The following is a 22315-nucleotide window of genomic DNA, read 5'->3' as shown; positions in this document are numbered from 1 at the left end:
TGCAGCCTACCAGGCTCCTCTGCCCATGGGATTTTCCAGGCAAGAGTACTGGAGTGGGTTGCCACTGCCTTCTCCAGAGCCATCTATCTGGACCTAAATGGTTAATTAAATCTTACTGAAGAGAGTGTGTGTGTGTGTGTGTGTGGCGGGGGGGGGGCCCGCCCGCAAGGGGGGCGGGGCGGGCATTCAGTCACACTAGCAATTATAATAGAATGTTTTAAATAAAAACACTGAACACTTAAAATGAGAGCTTGCTATTACCATTTCAGTGACACACAATGAAAGAAGTGTGTGATTCTAAAAATTACTTAAAGTCACAGATAATTTAGTCTTGGTAATTTAGTGAAAGTATTACTACACCTACAGAGATCCTCAGGCTGGCAATTCTGATGTGTAGTTGAGGCAAGAAACTATGGCACTTAGTGTTCTTATTCCATGTTATTTCAGCTTTACCCAGCACGTACTCTTAAAAATAAAATTTTGCAAAATAGCCATTTATAGGGAAATTAGTTGTTGTGGCTGAATTGTGCTGCAACTAAATTCATATATTGACGTCCTAACCTTCCTATACTCCAAACTATGACTGTATTTGGAGACACAGTCTTCACAGAGGTAATCAAGTTAAAACGAGGTCATGACGATGGGCCCAGTCAATATGTCAAGATGACCAGTGTCCTTGTAGGAAAAGGAAGTTTGGACGTGGACTCTTACGAAGGAAGACAACGTGAAGACACGAGCAGACGCTCATCCACAAGCCAAGGAAAGAAGTCTAGAACAGATCCTTCCCTCATGACCCTCATGGTTTCAGAAGAAATCAAACTTGCCAAAACCGTGATCTCACATTTTTAGCTTCCAGACTGTGGAGAAATAAATTTCTGCTGTTTAAGCCACAGGTGATGGAGTACTTTGGTGACGACAGCCTTAGCAAACTAATATATTAGTCTGTCACTGTTGCACTTTCCAGGTGGCACTGCTAAGTCGTTTCAGTCGTGGCTGACTCTGCGACCCCACAGACAGCAGCCCACCAGGCTCCTCCATCCCTGGGATTCTCCAGGCAAGAATACTGGAGTGGGTTGCCATTTCCTTCTCCAATGCATGCAAGTGAAAAGGGAAAGTGAAGTCGCTCAGCTGTGTCTGACTCTTAGTGACCCCATGGACTGCAGCCTACCAGGCTCCTCCGTCCATGGGATTCTCCAGGCAAGAGTACTGGAGTGGGGTGCCCCTGCCTTCGTGTGGCGCTAGTGGTACAGAATTCACCGGCAATGCAGGAGATGCAAGAGATGTGGGTTTGATCCCTGGGTCAGGAAGATCCCCTGGAGAAGGAAATGGCAACCCACTCCAACAGTCTTGCCTAAGAAATCCCATGGACAGAGAGCCTGGCAGCCACAGTCCATGGAATCACCAAGAATCAGACATGACAGAGCACACACACATCACTGTTGCTATATAATCAAACACGAATAGTGTTTAAAGATATTTTTCAAATCTTCGACACAACTTGGTTGTGAATGCACGCCAATTTCTGCTCCTTCCACCATCACTTTCATCCTTAAAATGCTATATATTATTGACATGGAAACATGGACCATTTAAAAATTAAGAAGAATTCAAATCTGTATCTACCTTGTTTTAGTTTAAAGGACAGTTTGCTTGCTGTCTGCAAGCAAATGAAAGCTGATATGTAAGATCTAATTTGACAGAAAAATAAGTATACTTTTTTTTAATTAATGAGAAATAAAAGTTCAACCATCTTTATTTTTTAGAGAAATGAACGTTAAATATTAAAGAGCCAAAAACTTAAAGTGTATCAAATATAAAGAATTTCAAGTCTACTTTAGATAAAATTAAGTATTTTAAGAGGAATACGGGCTTCTGCTTCAGACAAAGATGGAACTACAAGGAGAGAATTTACCCTCTAGCATGAAATTAAAGAATTAGACAAAATATATGAAATAATGGTTTTCAAGACACTGGCTATCAGGCAACAAAGGACAGTAATCCCTAAGGGTTGGGGAACAAATGATGTGAGCCCTGTGACTGGTCCAGTCTATCGCGGTGAGGGTTTCCAAGCTGCAGAGTAAGGAGGAACTCAGGAGGAGCCTGGTACTCTCTGAGGTGAGAAAATGGAGCTGAAAATCCAGATAGACAAAGGTCACTAGAGTTCAGAAGGCTGAGTACTTGGGAGAAGAGAGCTGTACTGTACAGAGACAGAACTCTGGAGAGGGGCAGAAGGTCCCACTGAGAGTCTTGTGTAGAGTATTGATAGCACATATAAGCTGAGGAACTACAGAGGTCACAGAAAGAACCATCTGAAAGGATTCCAGGGAAAAGGACCCAAAGTCTATGTGGAGCAGGGAAAGTGTCTGTCCCTACAACACAGACCTGGGACAATACATAGGGAACTGGCTAGAGAATGCTGAGCTGCTTTGCCTTAGTAGTGGGGAGAGATGGAAATACATTATTCTAGGTTTTTACACAATAAAAAAAGTGGTATATTACTCAAAGGTAGACTGTAACAACTTAAATGTGTAAACCACAAACCCTGAAGTAGCCACTGTCATAACAAATTTAACAAAAAGTCAACAAAGGAGATAAAAAAATAGAATTATAAAAAATATTCAATCCAAAAGAAGGTAGAGAAAGGGAAAAAAGAACAGAGAATAGGAAAAGAATATGTAAGAAGGGATGAGCTCATATTCTTCTACTCGGCCATCTTGCAGGCAAGTTAACAGAAAGAATATAAACCCTCATAACACATTTAATTAAAAAACAAACAAACAAAAAAAAAACCATGTCAGGCAACCTAGTCATACTGGGAATGAACTTAGCACTATTTAGTAATACTGTTATGAGTAGTTCATTTTTGCCTATATAGCAGATTAAGAGAAAAACTGAAGAACAGATACTCCACCAGTAATATTCAGCAGTAACAAACAAAAAGTATCTTTAGAATTCATATTACAGGTTAACTAAATATCATCACTCTCTCTCTTAACTCTTAAAGGAAAAAACCACCCTAGAAATTACTTATATATGTACATGTCATTCCATGATTATTCTATTCCATTACCCAGACTTTCTCTATGAGAAAAAGGGCAGAGGAAAGGAAGGAAGACAGAGGAAGAGAAAGAGAGGAAAGAGGGAGAGGAAGAAGAGGAAGAGGGAGGGGAAAAAAGACTGACTGATTCCCGATGTGGAGGATTTAACATAAACATATGCTTGTCTCTTATGGCTTGTCATAGGGTACAATTTATTAGACATAATCATGTGAAATGCTCCATATTATCAAGATGATATTACATTTTTTAATAAAAAAAAGAGTTCAAAAATCATTTTAAAATCTTCAGTGATATCTGGTATCGGTGATCAGATTAATTAAGGTGCTATTAAAGTACACAAGTTACGTGGACACTGAAATCTGTAACATTAGCGATGTGTAGCACAAGTAACTATAATTACCTTCATCACTTAAAGACATTACCCTTTAAGATCAAGAGGCTTTAAATCCATTCATTCTCCAAGTAAAAATAGTGGTAATAGCCTAATTAACCTTTATCCCTTTGAAATTCATCCTTGGAGACAGCATCAGCACAGGCATCAAAGAACTTCTGTAGAGTATCAACTTGTCTACACAGTATATCTCTAAAGGTTTCCATTTCAGCCAGTTTCTCACGTAAACTGTGGCCCTTCTGCAACAGAGAAAATGGGATGGAATCCAAGTTAACAAAATTAAAATTTACTTAGTCCCATGGGATTGCATCATCTTTTAATTTAAGGTCTATATCTTACTACTGAGGGCTTGGGGTAGGAAGAGTTGTCAAGTTCAATGTAGTATTTCCAGGGAAAGACCGGAAAGTAATTAACTGTTTGACAGTGATAAGCCTGAAGGAAATGATAGAAATAAGCCTGACAACTTGCTAATATTTAATATTTTCAAATTAACATTGTGATGAAAAATTATGAAAGATTTAAAAAAAAAAAAAAACTATTAAATAAGTTCTGCTCACAACATTTAGTACTAAACTCAATTTATGCTGCCTTAACTTAAAGCATTCATAATTGCAAACCTTGAACGAGGAGGTGGACGTCGCAGAATAGCCACTTGCTCCAGATACCAACGACACCATTGAGCCATGTCGGCGCAAGCTGGATTCAGATCCATATCCAGATTCAGTCTAGAAAGGAAAGCAAACTACATGAAGACATTAAATAAAAAATACTTAATCATCACAAGAAAAAATTTTTTAACCATGTCAGGTGATGACTATTAAGTAAACTTACTGTAGTAAGCATTTCACAATATATACAAATATCAAATCTTTATGCTGTAAACTTTAAACTATACAATGTTACATGATCAATTATAAAACTGGAAAAAATACTTGAGAAAACAAAAGTTTCCATATAAACTAATAAGATTATTGTAAAAAACTTAAAAATTAGGTTATTGGAACAATAATTAGAAATGAGTTCACTCAAGAAATATAGGCAACCCACTGGCATAAGCAATGTGTTTCAATTGCTAACTGCCATTAATTTAGAAATGTACTGAATACTAGCTACACGCTGGGCTAGTGGGCTAACCGTTTATAATAGGAAAGCTACCTATAGTAGGTAAGTTCATAGAGACAGAAAGTGGAGTTGTGGTTATCAGGGAGCTAGGAAGATAGGAGAATGAGGTGTTAGAATCTACTAGGCACAGAGCTGGATAAGATGAAGCTGGATAAGATAAGATGTGATGATGGTTGAATAACAATGTAGATAAGTTTAATGTCACAGAATTGTACAGTTAAAAAGTTAAAATGATAGATCGTCATTCATATTTTACCATGGTAAGAAATTTTGGTAGAACAAGGACCAAAAGAAAAAAAGGAAACTTTGAGTACTGTTTCTTTATAGACAAATTACTTATCCTGACATAGCTCTAATATCTCTGTCTCAATGAAGCCTTTCCTATTATTTCAGGTAGTTTAACTCTGTATTCTCAACCATTCTTAACCTATTATGATTATGGCATCTACTACTCAATTTTAACAGTTATATGTCATTACTACGCCTGGACTACTGGGCTTCGACCTTCTCTAAGACAGTTGAAATTTTTTCCATTTTTGGAGTGACCTTAACAGTTCACGACAAAGAAAATCCCCAATTTTCCCAAGCTATTTTGTCATCACACGATAGAAAGCTTTTTTAGACTCAGCACTGTGATCTAATTTTGAAGAACTATTACTCTTTAGGGGTTCCCAACCCATGGGGCCACAGACCGGTACCAGTATCATGGCCTGTTAGAACTAGGCTGCAGAGCAGGAGGTGAGTGGTGGGTAAGTGGGTGAAACCTCATCTGTATTTACAGCTGCACCCCACTGCTACAGTTGAATCATCCTGAAAGCATCCCCTGATCCCATCTGTGGAAAAACTACCTTCAATCAAACAGGCCCCTGGTGCCAAAAAGGTTGGGGACCCCTGCTTAAGAGTATCAATTTTGCATCTCATCCTCCCTAGGAAAATGCAGTACTTCCCTTGTGGCTCAAATGGTAAAGAATCTGCCTACAATGCAGGAGACCTGAGTTCAATCCCTGGGTCAGGAAGATCCCCTGGAGAAGAAAATAGCAACACACTTCAGTACTCTTTTGCCTGGAGAATTCCCTGGACAGAGGAGCCTGGCGGGCTACATACAGTCCATGGGATCGCAGAGAGTTGGACATGGCTGAGCTACTAATTTTCACTTTTCAAAAATATAGACAAAGGAATTGAACATTTGGAAAAAATAAGTTTCAAGTACCTAAAACCTGTTCAAGTATTTAAAGTCTCTGATTACTTTCTACTGTAGATTTTAGAAGTATTGTGCATAATTTTAATCCTAGTCATAAACTTAAGAAGTAAAATACCACCTAATTGTTTTTAGCATCACACCTAGCATATGCTTCCCAAAGTCCAAGCTTCCAGCACATACTAGTTGTTAAAGATTCAAAATAAAGTTGTTATACTTTAATAATGATTGTTCATAAAACATTCTAGCTATAAAAAGTACTGCAATATGTTCTTAACTGTGAATTTACTAACAAATTACACATACACTTATGTTGTTCAGCTACTCAGTCATGTCCAACTCTTTGTGACCCCATGGACTGCAGCACACCAGGCTACCCTGTCCTTAACTATCTCCCAGAGTTTGCTTAAATTCATGTCCATTGAGTTGATGATGGCATTCAACCATCTCATCCTCTGTCACCCTCTTCTCCTCCTGCACTCCATAAAGTTATGACTAGATGGAATCAAAGCTCTTCTCCAAGACTTGTATCACCCTACACCACTCCCTATTTCAAAGCAAAGCAATATTTTAGTAATGAGGTAGAAATTACAAAGTAAGCATTTTGGTGCCAGGGAAACTATTAATGAAAGGATTAAGTATATGCATTGTATGTAAGCTACCTCAAGAAAACTGACTTTTTAAAAAAGACAAAGTTATAGTTCATGAGAAAAGCAGGCCAGAGTACAGTGGGGACACTAACTACAAAGACATATTTTGGTGGAAATACATTACAGCTGTCAAAACTCAAAGTGTCCAGTTACATTGATACATTTTATAAATTGTACCTCAATAAAATAGCTAAAGAAAAAAAGGTAAGCTTGTTTCAGTATAACAGAATCCCAATAAAACAGAATTCTAATTACAGAAATCATATAATTCATTAAAAAAAAAAAGACTTTTTTAAATCAAACAATGTCCTAGAACAAAGGCACTGACCTAGGTTTCTTGTGGCTCTAGTTTCTGTTTCCCATCTGACAGGAATACTAACTTTCTGAGCACAGTGTTTCTACCTTTTAACTGTTGTACTGTTTTGGTGAAGGTTTTCATAGATTTAAATATAGAAGACTGGAATTAAACATAAGAAAAATCTATTGGAGTAAATAGATTTAATGGACGATTAAATGTAATGGACTAAAAATATAAAGCACTTTAGAAGTCACTTATCTCAGATACTTGTATGTCATTCATTTCTAACCAGTAATTAATTAAAACTGTCCATTTAAATATAAAACTCATAATTTTCAATCAAAATTTTATTTAAAAACAAAATATTTAGAACCAAACAATTTGAAATTCAAATCCAAGTGAATCTACCCTCTCCATTTACATGCTTTATATCAATGAGTCCTAAACAGAGTAAGTCAAAACTTTAAGATCTTGAAACAAAATACAAACACTACAAAGCTTTACTAAACATTTTTTGACTCTAAAAGATACTTCTTATATTCTTATCTGTTTCTTCAGGTTCCACTATTTCAAGACGGTAATATCTCCTTACAACAAAGGCATGACAGAACAAAGACTCTACTATAGCAATAATGTTGCTGTACATTTTAAGTAATGGATAGTGGATGAATGTTGAGTCTGAGCATTTAGAATAACCGTGTTTCTATTTCCAACAAAGTTTAACTTAAATAAACTGTATTATAAATTACATATATCATTCTAAGGGAAAAAATATAGCATACTCATGAATATCAATTTCATTTTATTCAGTTTAAATAATGGGGGTTCACTTGTCATTCTATGTCAGTAACTGCACTGGGACAACTTTAAAAATAATCTAAGTGCTTAACAGATATGTACATGCACATACAATGAATCACCCCTGTTTAAAAACAAGTCATTCTGGAAACGCCTATCATTCTGGCAACAATGCTGTCACTGAACCAAAGATTCCTAGGTACTATTATAATATTGAGAGTAATTTTATGATACAGCCACAAAATGGAGCTATCTAAAATCATTTTGGGGAGTTACAGAATAAAAATTTTAAAACGGTCTTACTAAAGGAATAGCTACAAACTGTATAATTAGGCTTGACTGCCTTTCCTAGTCACATGACATGGCTTGATTTGGTACTGGATTTCTCTCAGAAATCTATCAAAGATATCAATATTTTTCTTTTATTTTTAATAATTAAAAATCTTATTATTTATTTATTTAGTTGGCTACACTGAGTTTTATTTGTGGCTCGGAGGATCTTTTTCTTTTTTGGTTGCCGCATGCAAAACTCTTCATTGCATGTGAGATCTAGCTCCCTGACCAGGGATCGATTGACGCTGGGCCCCCTGCACTGGGAGCACAATGTCACTGGATCACCAGGGAGGGGCCCCAGGGATATCAATATTTTAAAAACATTCTGTCACAGGGGCTAAAAATTATTCTAAAAGATATAAAACTGTTCTGAAAAGGTGCAATGTTGTTGACATCTATTTGGGCTTTCTAAGATGTTCACCTTAAAGGCAACAATACTCATCCTGAATTTATCATCTGTGTTTTGAAGGTGGGGTGAGGAAAATGGGAAGAAATTTCTTTATGGTCACAATGGATATACACTGTTAAATGTTCTTAAAAATCGTAACATGCTTTCAAAATTTCATTGGTACAATTTTAGGGATAATACATTAAAGGTACATAGCTCTTTTTCTTAATCCCGCTTTTCCACAGGAAAAAAAGTGGAACTTATTTACAACCTCTAATCACCAAAATAGTATTTTTTAAAACATCGATTTCCATCTAAAATTAATAATGCAGAATTCAAATGCAGTCACTATAGAATATTTCCCCCTTTTACCATATATACTTTAAGATTCCCTCACACTAACTGCTTTACCAAAAAAACCATGATGGGAGGATACCTGTTTTGTAAGCAGTATTTATCAATGTGTTTTATATAAACATAAAATGCCATTTTGGTTCAATGAGATACTTACTGAACATGTCCTATATAGTACAAGATGGGGTTCTTTTAAATATTAGAGTAATGAGACCACACCTTTATTATAATAAATACTCCTCCCTATTTTAGGGGGAGGAAAAAGCATTATCTTTTGGCCACCAGAGGGGGTCAGTAGCACTTTCCAAGCAGTATACTTGGAAAATTGATACAAAGGTTACTATTGGTCAAAGTACGACAGTAACCTTCATACTAAATCCCTTACTTGTACCTTTACCTTCTGTATCTTGATTTTTTGAGAACACTGAAGATCACAATAAGTTAAATCATATAGTTCAAAGTTAAGTTTTAAAAAGGACCAGAAATGCCTAAGAACTAATTTGAAAAGAGAACTCTAGGGACTTCCCTGGTGGTCCACTGGTTAAGACATGCAGGGAGTGCAGGTTCGATCCCTGGTCGGGGAACTAAGATATCCCACATGCCACACGACATGCCACATGTCACGTCAGTGTGGCTCATTCACGCAGGAGACAAACGTCTATTCTCATTTTGCACAGTCTGTTCATCAGCCCATCTACACTCTGAAAACAATGGTATAAAATACAAGAAAAAAGCTGGTTTATTTTTTCATAGCACTTGCCTTCTGAAAAGCTATTCCTTTTCCTAATAATACTCTCCAGGAAGAAGCATACCAAAGAAACTGAGAAAGAAATGAACTTTCTCATTTAGTGTCAAGAATTCTGTTTAGTGGCATAGGTCTACCCCTGACATTATCCCTTTCCATTTTAATTATGGGAAAAGAGAAAAGAGAAGACTAAATGTTAACATAAGGCAATGGAGCATTTTCCAGAAACTGAAACTCTAAAACTGTTAATAAAACCAAATACACCTGCCGTGCTGCAAGTATCCACACATCTACTTTCAATATCATTTTAAAGCAAACCACATGAGAAGCAAGACACCATAGCCAAGAGAACAATGTAATCAACAGGATTATGGCTTACAGTATCATAATAAGTTACAATGGCAATAATTTTATTTGTGATTCCAGGCAAACAAATTATTAATATTTGCTGTAATAAAATTTGGTACAATTTCACACTTACATTAAAAATCTGTCCAGCCTTTCAAATGTGTGTGGATCCCTCTTCAGAAGCACTAGCCTCTGAAGTGCAAAGAACACAGAAACAGGGAGGACACAGGCTTGATTGACTCACTGTCAAACGAGACCGCGAGACCAGTCAGTCGTCACTTCTTGAGCTTATTTTTCTTATCTTTAAAATGATATGGCTAGTTTAGAACTACAGTTCGCTATATCAAGCCAAAAACACCAAAGCTTAGGCTAAAAATGTACATATCCAGTGGAGGCCCAAATGTTCAACAAAGGGGTTGAACCAGCTGGAAAGATAAAACATAACACAATTTATTCAGAAAACTGACACTAACAATGTATCAGATGAGGAAGGGTTGAACCTACAATGATTTCCAGAGAACTGCATTATCTCATGTATCAAAGAAAATTTAAAATATATTTTAAAAAATTGTATTAAAGAAGATTTCATCCATTTCCAACTGCCTAGAACCCAGCAGCAATATGGCTACATGAATAGACTATATTTGCTTACTCTCAAGATATTTTTCTCAAACCACAGTGGAATGCTTCCTAGTCATTCTTCTATCATAACTGAAAAACCACTACTTCAACCGATGAATGGATAAAGAAGTTGTGGTACATATATACAATGGAGTATTACTCAACCATAAAAAGGAACACATTTGAGTCAGTTCTAATGAGGTCAATGAACCTAGAGCCTATTATAAAGAATGAAGTAAGTCAGAAAGAGAAAAATAATATCATATACTAACACAAATATATGAAATCTAGAAAAATGTTACTGAAGAATTTATTTGCAGGGCAGCAATCGAGAAAGAGACATAGAGAACAGACTTACGGACATGGGGAGAGGGTGAGATGTATGGAGAGAGTTAACATGGAAACTTACATTACCATATGTAAAATAGCCCACGGGAATTTGCTGTATGTCTCAGGAAACTCAAAGAGGGGTTCTGCATCAACCTAGAGGGGTGGGATGGGGCAGGAGATGGGAGGGAGGTTCAAAAGGGAGGGGACATATGTATACCTATGGCTCATTCATGTTGAGGTTTGACAGAAAACAACACGATTATGTAAAGCAATTATCCTTCAATTAAAGAATAAATAAATAACCAATTATCAAATAAAATACCTCATTTGAAGGTCGTTTATGGAACCTGGTTATTATTTTTCCTTTTCTTCTAATAAGCATGAGATAGGCCTTCATTTACAGAAGTATCTAAGTAAGTAGTGTTGTAGTGAGATAAGGCTGGAAGGGTTAACTAAGGCCTTACTCCACATCCTATTTAAGTATTAAAAGAAGGCTAGAGGGGTAAAAGAAAATAAGACACTGTCTACCACAATCCAAAGAACTACAACAGTGCCCAAATACAATATGATACTACAGAAGTAGAGAGTAACAACAGCAGTGCCCACTCTCCTTGATTTCAGCATTCCTCTCTTGTACTTATAATAATACATATATTGTTTAATCTGTAGGGGAAATCAGACTTCTCAGAAAGCTACCAAGTATATCCTCTGCACCAAAAGCTTTCTTTAGTGGGAATTTTAAAACATTTATTAACTAACTGATTTTTGGTTGCACTAGGTGTTCGTTGCTGTGCCCAGGCCTTTCCAAGTCACAGAGCATGGGGGCCACTCTTCATTGCAGTGCCCGGGCGTTTCGTGTTGTGGAAAACAGGCTCTGGGGCATATGGGCTTCAGAAGCTGCAGCAGGAACGGGCTCAGCAGTCATGGTGCACAGGCATGGCTGCCTGGTGGCATGTGGAGTCTTCCTGGACCAGGGACCAAACCCTGTCCCCTGCAGCTGGCCAGGTCGATTCCAGCCCACTGTGCCACCAGTGAGGTCCACCAAAAGCTTTTTAAGAACCCAATCTGTGTCACAAAAGATGATTCCAAATAAACTAACTTTGACACTCTGAAACTCAGTCATTATCTTTTTTTCAAATCCTTCCCCTTGTAGGGAGTCTAGAAGCCCAGCTGTTTTTTCTTCATGACATTAAAATGGAGATAATAAATAACAGATAAATCAAATAAGGCTGTATAAAGGCAAGTTGTTTAACAATATTTCCAGTCTAGCTTTAGAAAACAAGTACTAAAGGATAAGAGAGATCTTTCTTCTTTTGCCTTGAGAGGAGGGTTGATGAAAGAGTTGCACAATTCTGCATGGATATTTTATATATAAATCCCACAGAGCCAAGCTGGATAAATTATAACACCAATACCAATAGTAAAAGCTAATACTTAGGATACTTACTTTGTGCCAGGCCTGATGCTAGAGCTTTAAGTGAATTATCTCATTTAATCCTTTTAAAAGCCTAAGTCAAATGGGTACTAATATTAACCCATTTTGTAGGTGATTTTATGTGATGAGTTGTACAACTGGTAAGGGAGCCAGGATTTAATTCCAGATTCAAGAGCCCATGATGTTAATCATTACTGTACTGCCTCAACATCCAGAGATTTTGCTTCTACTTCTTTTAAATCTGTCCATTTCACTATTTTCCCACTGCCATTTCCCACAGCTGTTTTCCAACTGTGGTCACCTAATATCTCATTTGGATAAATCCTCCGTATTTCTTACTACTTTTAGTCTAGTTCCTCTTGAAATCTTTTCTAGTGTAGCCAGGGTGGTACTTTAAAAACAGACATCTGATACTTCACTTTCTGTTTTAAATCCTATTTGGCTCACATTTCTCCTTGGATCAAGTTCACACACTGCTTATAAGTCCCTGTTGGAGGCAGAAGTACAATTAAACTAAACTACTGTCAGCCTCCCTATTCATTTCTTATCTATTATTTAAAATGTGTTTAGTCAGTATTGCTGTAATAAAGTCTTTTGTCCTAGCCTCTGTTTTTCGTAGGGAAATATCTGTTTTGAAACACTTGAAGAAGTAGACAAGGATATAAGAAATGTGCTTTATAGTGAAGAAATCTTTAACAATACTTTGTAATATTTATATTACATTGTAAGTGCTTAGTATTAGCTACCATTGCTTCTTCACCTTTCCACAAAATCAGGATATTCCTTTTTATCTCTACTCAAGAAACACTTTTACAGACGAAAATAAATTTAAAAAGTAGCTAGCAGCAGATGTAACAAAATACCACCACTGCTCATTAACTTTCTTAATTTATGATTTGCCCTAGAAAAGGGGGCCAATGTATATTTGCTTTTAGAAGGAAGTTTCATAGGTATAAAGTAAAAAGGTCATAATTAGATTCTTTTTATTTAACTGCAAAGAGATGAGAGTGGCAAAATAATTAATGCTACTTTTTTGAGACTCCTTTAAATGTCCCAATAAGAGAAAAAACAGGGTTAATATGTCTAAGTAGTATTTTCTGCTGCTGCTGCTAAGTCATTCCAGTCATGTCCAACTCTGTGCGACCGCATAGACGGCAGCCCACCAGGCTCCCCATCCCTGGGATTCTCCAGGCAAGAACACTACTGGAGTGAGCTGCCATTTCCTTCTCTAATGCATGAAAGTGAAAAGTGAAAGTGAAGTTGCTCAGTCGTGCCCGACTCTTAGCAACCCCATGGACTGCAGCCTACCAGGCTCCTCCGTCCATGGGATTTTCCAGGCAAGAGTACTGGAGTGGGGTGCCATTGCCTTCTCCGACTAGTAGTTGCAGGACTGTTGAAATGTTAAGATGGTATTTGGCCAGGGGACCTGAACTATTAATTCTTTCCTGCAAGGATCCTGAAAGAAATACATGCACATAAAACAACGGTCAGCAAATGAACATTCTTAATTATTCTGGGGCTTTGATCCCAAACCAAACTTATCTAAAAAAGACATGCATTCTTTTCTCAGGGAGTAAGGGAGGAACGAAATCTATTTCAAACACAAAAAGATCCTTGTAACTTACTGTTGAGTGAAGGAAAAGCTACAAAGTAGTATGGAATCATTTATGTAAAACTCCAAGGTATACATGCAAAGAAATCTTTACCAAAGATGAAGAGTGGTCATTTCTATGTGGCCAGAATTTTCAATTTCTTTTATATAGTTTTCAGTATTGGCTGTATTGTATGAATTATTTACAGTAATCGTGTATCACCTCTACAAAAATAAAAACAAAAAATGAAGTCACAGAACACATGTTTAATTTATCTCACTTAGAAAAGGTTAAACATTAATGAAGCTGGTAGAGACACAGAGCAGAGAAAGGAAAATCTACACGTTTTGTAGACAGAATGAACGTCAGTCTGGGAAATAACCCGACAACATATAAGAAAAGTGCTAATATCCTTAAGTAGAGTACTCCTACTTCTGAGAATCCTTTATGAGGACACAAATCACAGAAAAATACTTTATGTAGGAAGGGAGTAACTACTAACTGCAAAAAATAATTGAAACAATCTAAAGGCCTAAGAATAAGCAAATGAGTACCAAAATTAAAATATAATGAAATATTAATGAAGTTGTGTTATAAGGAGAAAATGATGTTAGAGTTAAAAAATCAACAACAGGATATAAACTTTGTTATTTCCATAAAGTTGTAGGGGCAAAATGTACAGAGAATAAGAAGGAAATATACCAAAATGAAGAACTGTCTTGCTTGTAAGACTGACGGTAATTTTGTAACTTTTTCCTTTTAATTAATAAAAGTTACTTTTAAAAAATCCAGGGCAAGGGGAACCAATGAAATCTGATCAATACCTATTTGCAGGAATGGTTTTAAAAGACTTAAGAATTTTAGATCTAAGTGTATGGAGAAGATTCTTTTTTTAAGGAGATTGATGATTTATTTCTTAGTATTCAACAATGCACTTATATGCAGAGTACATCATGAGAAATGCTGGGCTAGAAGAAGCACAAGCTGGAATCAAGATTGCTGGGAGAAATATCAATAACCTCAGATATGCAGATGATACAACCCTTATGGCAGAAAGTGAAGAGGAACTAAAAAGCCTCTTGATGAAAGTGAAAGAGGAGAGTGAAAAAGTTGGCTTAAAGCTCAACATTCAGAAAACGAAGATCATGGCGTCTGGTCCCATCGCTTCACGGGAAATAGATGGGGAAACAGTGTCAGACTTTATTTTTGGGGGCTCCAAAATCACTGCAGATGGTGATAGCAGCCATGAAATTAAAGACGCTTACTCCTTGGAAGGAAGGTCATGACCAACCTAGATAGCATATTCAAAAGCAGAGACATTACTTTGCTGACTAAGGTCTGTCTAGTCAAGGCTATGGTTTTTCCAGTGGTCATGTATGGATATGAGAGTTGGACTGTGAAGAAGGCTGAACGCTGAAGAATTGATGCTTTTGAACTGTGGTGTTGGAGAAGACTCTTGAGAGTCCCTAGGACTGCAAGGAGATCCAACCAGTCCATTCTGAAGGAGATCAGCCCTGGGATTTCTTTGGAAGGAATGATGCTAAAGCTGAAACTCCATTACTTTGGCCACCTGATGCAAAGAGTTGACTCATTGGAAAAGACTCTGATGCTGGGAGGGATTGGGGGCAGGAGGAAAAGGGGACAACAGAAGATGAGATGGCTGGATGGCATCACCGACTTGATGGACGTGAGTTTGAGTGAACTCCAGGAGTTGGTGATGGACAGGGAGGCCTAGAGTGCTGCAATTCATGGAGTCGCAAAGAGTCAGACACAACTGAGTGACTGAACTGAACTGACTGATGCACCCATGAGAAAAAAGCTGGAATTAACTACAAAGGGGGGTGTATTACAAACAATCAAGGTTGTGGTTCCTGGAACAATGTTACCACTCACTAATCAATGTTCTCATAATCTGTTCAATCTCACTTTTATGCAAAATGGGAATAATACCTACACTGAAAGACTTCCCACAGGATTAAATGATAACACTGGCTAGTTACAGTCTATCCTTCTACAGATCAAGGGGGTTGCTACTGAAGAGAACAGGGACTAGGAAATAAACACTGATATATACGTATTCCTGCCAATGATCACGACTTGTCCCTCAAGAACATAACTTGTTATATGACTAAAAAATGAGAGAATTCTTTTTTTGAAGATAACATTTTAACTTAAAGAACATTCATCTACTTTGCAACATATTCTTATGATTCTTAACACAATGCTGTCTTTCATACCTCAGTACCACACAAGCCCAGAATATCTATCATACAATTAAGACAATGGAAGCAAAACTATGTTTAAGGTATTTAGTAAAAAGGCATGTTTGATGAAAAAGAATAGTTTTATGTACCTTGATTTTTTTAAGAAACATTTTCTTCCAGTGAATGTTCGATATACTCAGCAAGTAAAATGAGAAAATAGTTTCCACTGCTGTCAATATGCATAAGCCATGCCACCCACCACGACGTTTCCATATCAGATAGAGCAAAAGCAGAATCACATCTGCCAGATGACTGTCAGAAACCTTCCCTCCTGATTAAATAAAAATTCAAATACAATACTGAACAGTTTTAAAAACAAACAAACAAACAAAAAAAACCAAAGAACTTTAATAGTACAAAGCTTCATTTACCTTTAATATTTTCTGAAACTAGCAGTATGGAACCTTTATTCAACTCCAGATTAACTGTCCTTTTCCCCCCTAGTCTTTCTTATCTAAAGAAACATTTTGCAAGCAATTTACAGACTAAAAAAGATACAAGGAATCAGATAAAAATCTAGTAATATTTACCTGAATTGTTAGTAGCAAGTATGTGGTAAGCATTACAACAACATGCAAGTTTGGTAAACTCTATAAATCTTCAAGAAAATTAGAGATACCAAGGGAACATTTCATACAAAAATGAGCACAATAAAGGACAGAAATGGTATAGACCTAATAGAAGGAGAAGATATTAAGAACAGGTGGCAAGAATACACAGAATAACTACACAAAAAGGATCTTCATGACCCAGATAACCACGATGGTGTTATCACTCACCTAGAGCCAGACATCCTGGAATGTGAAGTCAAGTGGGCCTTAGGAAGCATAACTATGAAAAGAGCTGAAGAAATTCCAGTTAAGCTATTTCAAATCTTCAAAGATGATGCTGTGAAAGTGCTATACTCAATATGCCAGCAAATTTGGAAAACTCAGCAGTGGGCACAGGACAGGAAAAGGTCAGTTTTCATTCCAATCCCAAAGAAAGGCAATGCCAAAGAATGTTCAAACTACCACACAATTGCACTCAACTCACACACTGGCAAAGTAATGCTCAAAATTCTTCAAGCAGGCTTCAACAGTACGTGAAGTGTTAACTTCCAGATGTTGAGGCTGATTTAGAAAATGCAGAGGAACCAGAGATCAAATTACCAACATCTGGTGGATCATCAAAAAAGCAAGAGATTTCTAGAAAAACATCTACTTCTGCTTTATTGACTACGCCAAAGCCGTTGACTGTGTGGATCATAACAAACTGTGGAACATTCTTCAAGAGATGGGAATACCTGACCTCTGACCTGCCTCCTGAGAAATCTGTATGCAGATCAGGAAGCAAGAGTTAGAACTGGACATGGAACAACAGACTGGTTCCAAATGGGGAAAGGAGTATGTCAAGGCTGTATACTGTCACCCTGCTTATTTAACTTCCACGCAGAACGCATCATGTGAAATGCTAGGCTGGATGAAGCACAATCTGGAATCAAGACTGCTGGGAGAAATATCAATAACCTCAGATATGCAGATGACACCATCCTTATGGCAGAAAGTGAAGAGGAACTAAAGAGTCTCTTGATGAAAGTGAAAGAGAGAGGACAATGAAAAAGCTGGCTTAAAACTCAATATTCAGAAAACTAAGATCATGGCATCCAATCCCATCATTTCATGGGAAATAGATGGGGAAACAATGGAAACTGTGAGAGATTTTATTTTGGGGGGCTCCAAAATCACTGTAGATGGTGATTGCAGCCATGAAATTAAAAGATGCTTTGTCCTTGGAAGAAAAGCTATGACCAACCTAGGCAGCATGCTAAAAAGCAAAGACTTTACTTTGCTAACAAAGGTCCATCTAGTCAAAGTTATGGTTTTTCCAGTAGCCATGTACGGATGTGAGTTGGTGTATAAAGAAAGCTGAGAGCTGAAGAATTGATGCTTTTGAACTATGGTGGTGGAGAAGACTCTTGAGTGTCCCTCGGACTGCAAGGAGATCAAACCAGCCAATCCTAAAGGAAATCAGTCCTGAATATTCATTGGAATGACTGATGCTAAAGCTGAAACTCCATTACTTTGGCCCCCTGATGCAAATAACCAACTCATTGGAGAAGACCATGATGCTGGGAAAGAGTGAAGGCAGGAGAAGAGACGACAGAGGATGAGATGTTTGGATGGCATCACCAAGATGATGGACATGAATCTGAGTGAACTCCAGGAGCTGGTGATGGACAGGGAAGCCTGGTGTGCTGCAGTCCATGGGGTTGCAAAGAGTTGGACACGATTGACAACTGAACTGAACCGATGACATCAATACTTGTAAAACCTTTTCAAATTTTCAGTATTCACCTGACCATGACAACCCACTCCAGTCTTCTCGCCTGGGAAATCCCATGGGCAGAGGAGCTTGTTGAGCTCTAACAGTTCATAGGGTCACAAAGTGTCAGACACGACTTAAGTGACAAAACCACTAGGCTCAGCTTTAGAAGACAGTAGAAAATTGTTTTACCAGTCTATGTCTGTTGCATGCCATCCTCATCAACATTTGGTATTAAATCTTTTATTTTTTAAGCTACTCAGGCATATGGTGGTATCACTGTGCTCCCTGACATCTAATGGCATTGACTGTTGACTACCTTTTCATATGCTCATTACCCATTTGGATATGCTCTTTATGAAGTACCAGATCAAGTCTCTTGGCCTTTTTTTTTCAATTACACTGTGTAAACTTTTCTCATTAATTTGTAAGATCCTCCCTGCCTTTTTGACATAAAATGTTGTCAAGTTATTTCTCAACTGACCACATGGTTAATAAGATTAGCTACCTAAATATCTTCTTGGTTCACTGTTCTTGTAAAATCCTGATTCTTCCTTTAATTACTGGTAAAAGATAAACACCTTCCTAGATAAAAGAATCTGGCTGAAAACTACAAATTAATGACATTTATTCCCTCTTTTTAAGATTATAAACTTCATTAAGTATTTAGGCAACATATGGAAGCACAAAGTGAAGATGAATTCAGGTGAATTCAGCTTTTGACTGTAACAAAATTGCAGGCAACAGAAATTTAAAAAGGGTTATTTTAAAAGCCTTTGATACAAGTATTTTTATTCTAAAACACTAAGAATATTAAAGAGAGTTAGTATCTTGTTTTCTTCCTTGATTTCACTAACCTTAAAAATCATGATAGTTAGACATTATCTATATTTAAGTGTTAAAACATTTTACTAACCATTATAGATTATTGCCTTTTCATACTGTCCATGGGAAAAGGCAATAATCCATAATGGAGGAGAAGGGGACGACAGAGGATGAGATGGTTGGATGGCATCACTGACTCAATGGACATGAGTTTGAACAAGCTTTGGGAGTTGGTGATGGACAGAGAGGCCTGGCGTGCTGCAGTCCATGGGGTTGCAAAGAGTGGCCACAACTGAGTGATGGAACTGAACTGATGGATTATTACAAGCAATCTATCAAGTAACTCCCACTGTTAGAATCAACCAAATTCCTCATTTTAAGGAAAGAAACATCCAGAGACTTAATAAATGCTGGTTAATAAAGTTCAGTTGTTATACCCCCTACTTGGGTTTTTCTACAGCTTATCTGAGAAAATGGCAAAACCCTGACTACTCCAGCAGCTAGTACTAGGTGTGCACTTCCCTCAACAATTAAAGGGCTTCCCAGGTGGTACTAGTGGTCATAAAGAACCTGCCTGCCAATGCAGAAGACAAAAGAGACACAGGTTCGATCCCTGGGTTGGGACGATCCCCTGGAGAAGGAAATGGCATCCCACTCCTATATTCCTGCTTGGAAAATCCCATGGACAGAAGAACCTGGTGGGCTGTAGTCCATGGAACTGCAGAGTTGGACACGACTGAAGCAACTGAGCACAATTAGAACTCTTGAATATAAAGGGAAAGTAAAATTTGATTCCATCTTCTTTCATCACTGTGGTGGGATACAAATACGGTAAAAGAAAAACTGGTTCTAGTCCACTGAGCCCATAAATTACTTATATAAAGTATACACTAAAAAATAGCTGTTGTAAAAGTTTTATTTGCATTCTTAAACCTTCATCAATTTAATCAGATTTAAAATGCAAAGCTAAGTTTACATGATAATCATTTATAAAGCAGACAAGCATAGAATGAGCTAGTAGCCGTTAAGAAATTTCTTATCGTTGATTAAAAAAGACAGGACTTCCCTGGCAGTCCAGTAGTAAAGACTCCGAGCTTCCATTGCCATGGGCATAGGTTCGATACCTGGTTGGGGAACTAAGATCCCACAGCAAACAGAAATGGGATGACTTTATATGACTTTGATGTTTAAAAACTGCTAAAAAGAAAACAGGTATATTCTGCCACCTAGCTAAAAATAGTTTTCTAATAAATTTATGTCAAATTTAAGATAAAAGCAATTAAGATGTCATGTAAGCAGAAATTGTTTCTTTTGGAAGTAGAGAAAAAGCACTAAGATCAAACTGACCCTGACATACCATAGGAAAAAGAAAACTCATTATGGCAAAGAGCAATACCATTTTTAAAAGATCTTTAAAGTGAGTCTTGGGCATCATTTAGGTTTGCTCAACCATGAGAATCTTCTGGTAGGGAAACTTTTTTCATAACCCATTTCAAGTAACATATACCAATTCCTTTAAAAAAAAAAAAAATTGCACTTAATTTCCTCAGACAGAAATCCTTTAACTTCTCAGGCCAAGAATACACCTTTCTTCTGAAAGTAATCAAATGGAGCTTTACATATAAATTAGTGAGCCTTCACAAAGGAACAAAGGCACAAACATTAAATTGCAAAACAACTGCCTGTAGATTCTCACCACAGAAAATCAATATCTGTAAAAATTATCTGGATTCTGCCTCCCTAAATTGTATACTTTCCTATGACTGCTTAGGTCTTAGATAATTTACAAAATATAGGGAATATGTGTGGTCCATGACCACCAAAATTTCAGGATCTACCAAGATTGCTCCCTTATGGAAGTGAAGCAATGTCATGATTACTACAAACTCTTACCAGAGCCAAAAAACTTAACTTTATCAACATGATTCTTCTATCTGCTAGTGCAGGGAGAGCATTCCTGCTAGTTTTCTTGTTTTGATGGGGTGGTGATGTAGGGGAGTCTATTTCTTTCATGGTAAGAAGAAACCCTGTTCATTCAAAATTACATGCACTGCAACTGTAAAAGATTCTAGGAGTAATCCTATGATTCTTTTAAATCATAGAATCAATAGATGGCTTATCATAATTCCTTTATTAACTGATTATACAGAAAATGCTCACAGAAGCCTTTAGATAATACTAGATACATCTTTACTAAAAATAATATTAACTTATCCAAATAAAAAATAACCAACTTACCATCACATTTGTAGTTTTTAGTTTTAAAATAATTTTCACCAACAACTCATTAGACCTCAAAGACAGCATGGCAGATGGCTAAGAGATTAAAAAAACAACTAAGCCCTGTCTTTAAAGATTTATTTAGTGTTGTTTCAATTCCTAAGGGGAAATGCAAAGTATGAATGGATTCCACATATATAAAGCCAGCACACTATTTTAAATAAAATTACTGGTTTGGTATACATATTCCCCTTTCTATATTTTATATTAAAATAGAATCCCTGAATTTAAGAAAGACCTCAGAAATACTTTCTTTCCACAGGCACTACTTGTTTAATGTTACACTGAATTATGCAATTTCTAATATATTGCAAAAATTTAAATCATGAAATCATATAAACTTTTCTTGTACTGAGCAAGTTATTATGGAATGAATACCAAGGAGGACAAAACAACAGAGCTAGACAAAGAACACAGAACCCTAGTGTATTTTTGTCAGTAATCATTCTAACACTAACTGTAAAGATTAAAGGGAAAAAACAACTCCTTAAATTACAAATTTCCCCCATAAAATGTTTTACAATACTGTAAATTATTTCAACTGGAAAACATATGTGTCTAATGCTTTGCTGATTCCTACAAAAAAGTTGTGTCCCTGAGACTTTAAGAAGTTTATGGTTCAAAACAAACACCAGAGATATGAAGGACAGATAAAAAATATGAGAACACTGTGATTCAAAAAGCTCAAGATTTCAGTCAACAAAATACATCTGCCATGAATACTTATAGGATGGCAGAAGTGTTTGCTGGACAGAAGTTCCGGTTCTCAGGTCATAGAGACCTAGGTCTGAATGCTGGCCCCTTCACTAACTGGCAGTTTAACCTTGGACAAGTTACTTAACCTCTCTATGTCTCAATTTCCTAATGTGTAAAAATAGGACAATAATGTTAATCTCACAAGGTTGTGAGAGCAAAATGTGAAAAAACATATGAAGTGTTTATTACTCTATCTGGCACACTGAAATCCTCAGAAATGTTTG

The 22315-nt window shown here is 36.9% G+C and overlaps 1 protein-coding gene across 2 annotated transcripts in view; it reads right to left on the bottom strand.

Annotated features, from left to right (window-relative positions):
• The window catches only part of LOC120852610 (ceramide transfer protein), a 122554-nt gene that overhangs the window by 52783 nt on the left and 47456 nt on the right, over positions 1 to 22315 (bottom strand). For both annotated transcript variants that reach the window (XM_040225944.1, XM_040225943.1), the window contains 2 exons: positions 4068 to 4175; positions 3551 to 3689 (listed from right to left, as the gene is read on the bottom strand). In XM_040225944.1, coding sequence (XP_040081878.1) covers positions 3551 to 3689; positions 4068 to 4175 — 247 coding nt within the window. The remainder of the gene's footprint in view (positions 1 to 3550; positions 3690 to 4067; positions 4176 to 22315) is intronic.

This window comes from Oryx dammah, unplaced genomic scaffold, assembly GCF_014754425.2.
Source record: "Oryx dammah isolate SB20612 unplaced genomic scaffold, SCBI_Odam_1.1 HiC_scaffold_26, whole genome shotgun sequence".
Lineage (NCBI taxonomy): Eukaryota > Metazoa > Chordata > Mammalia > Artiodactyla > Bovidae > Oryx > Oryx dammah.
The sequence above is the reverse complement of the archived record's forward strand: the minus strand, read 5'-3'. Positions and strand labels throughout refer to the sequence as shown.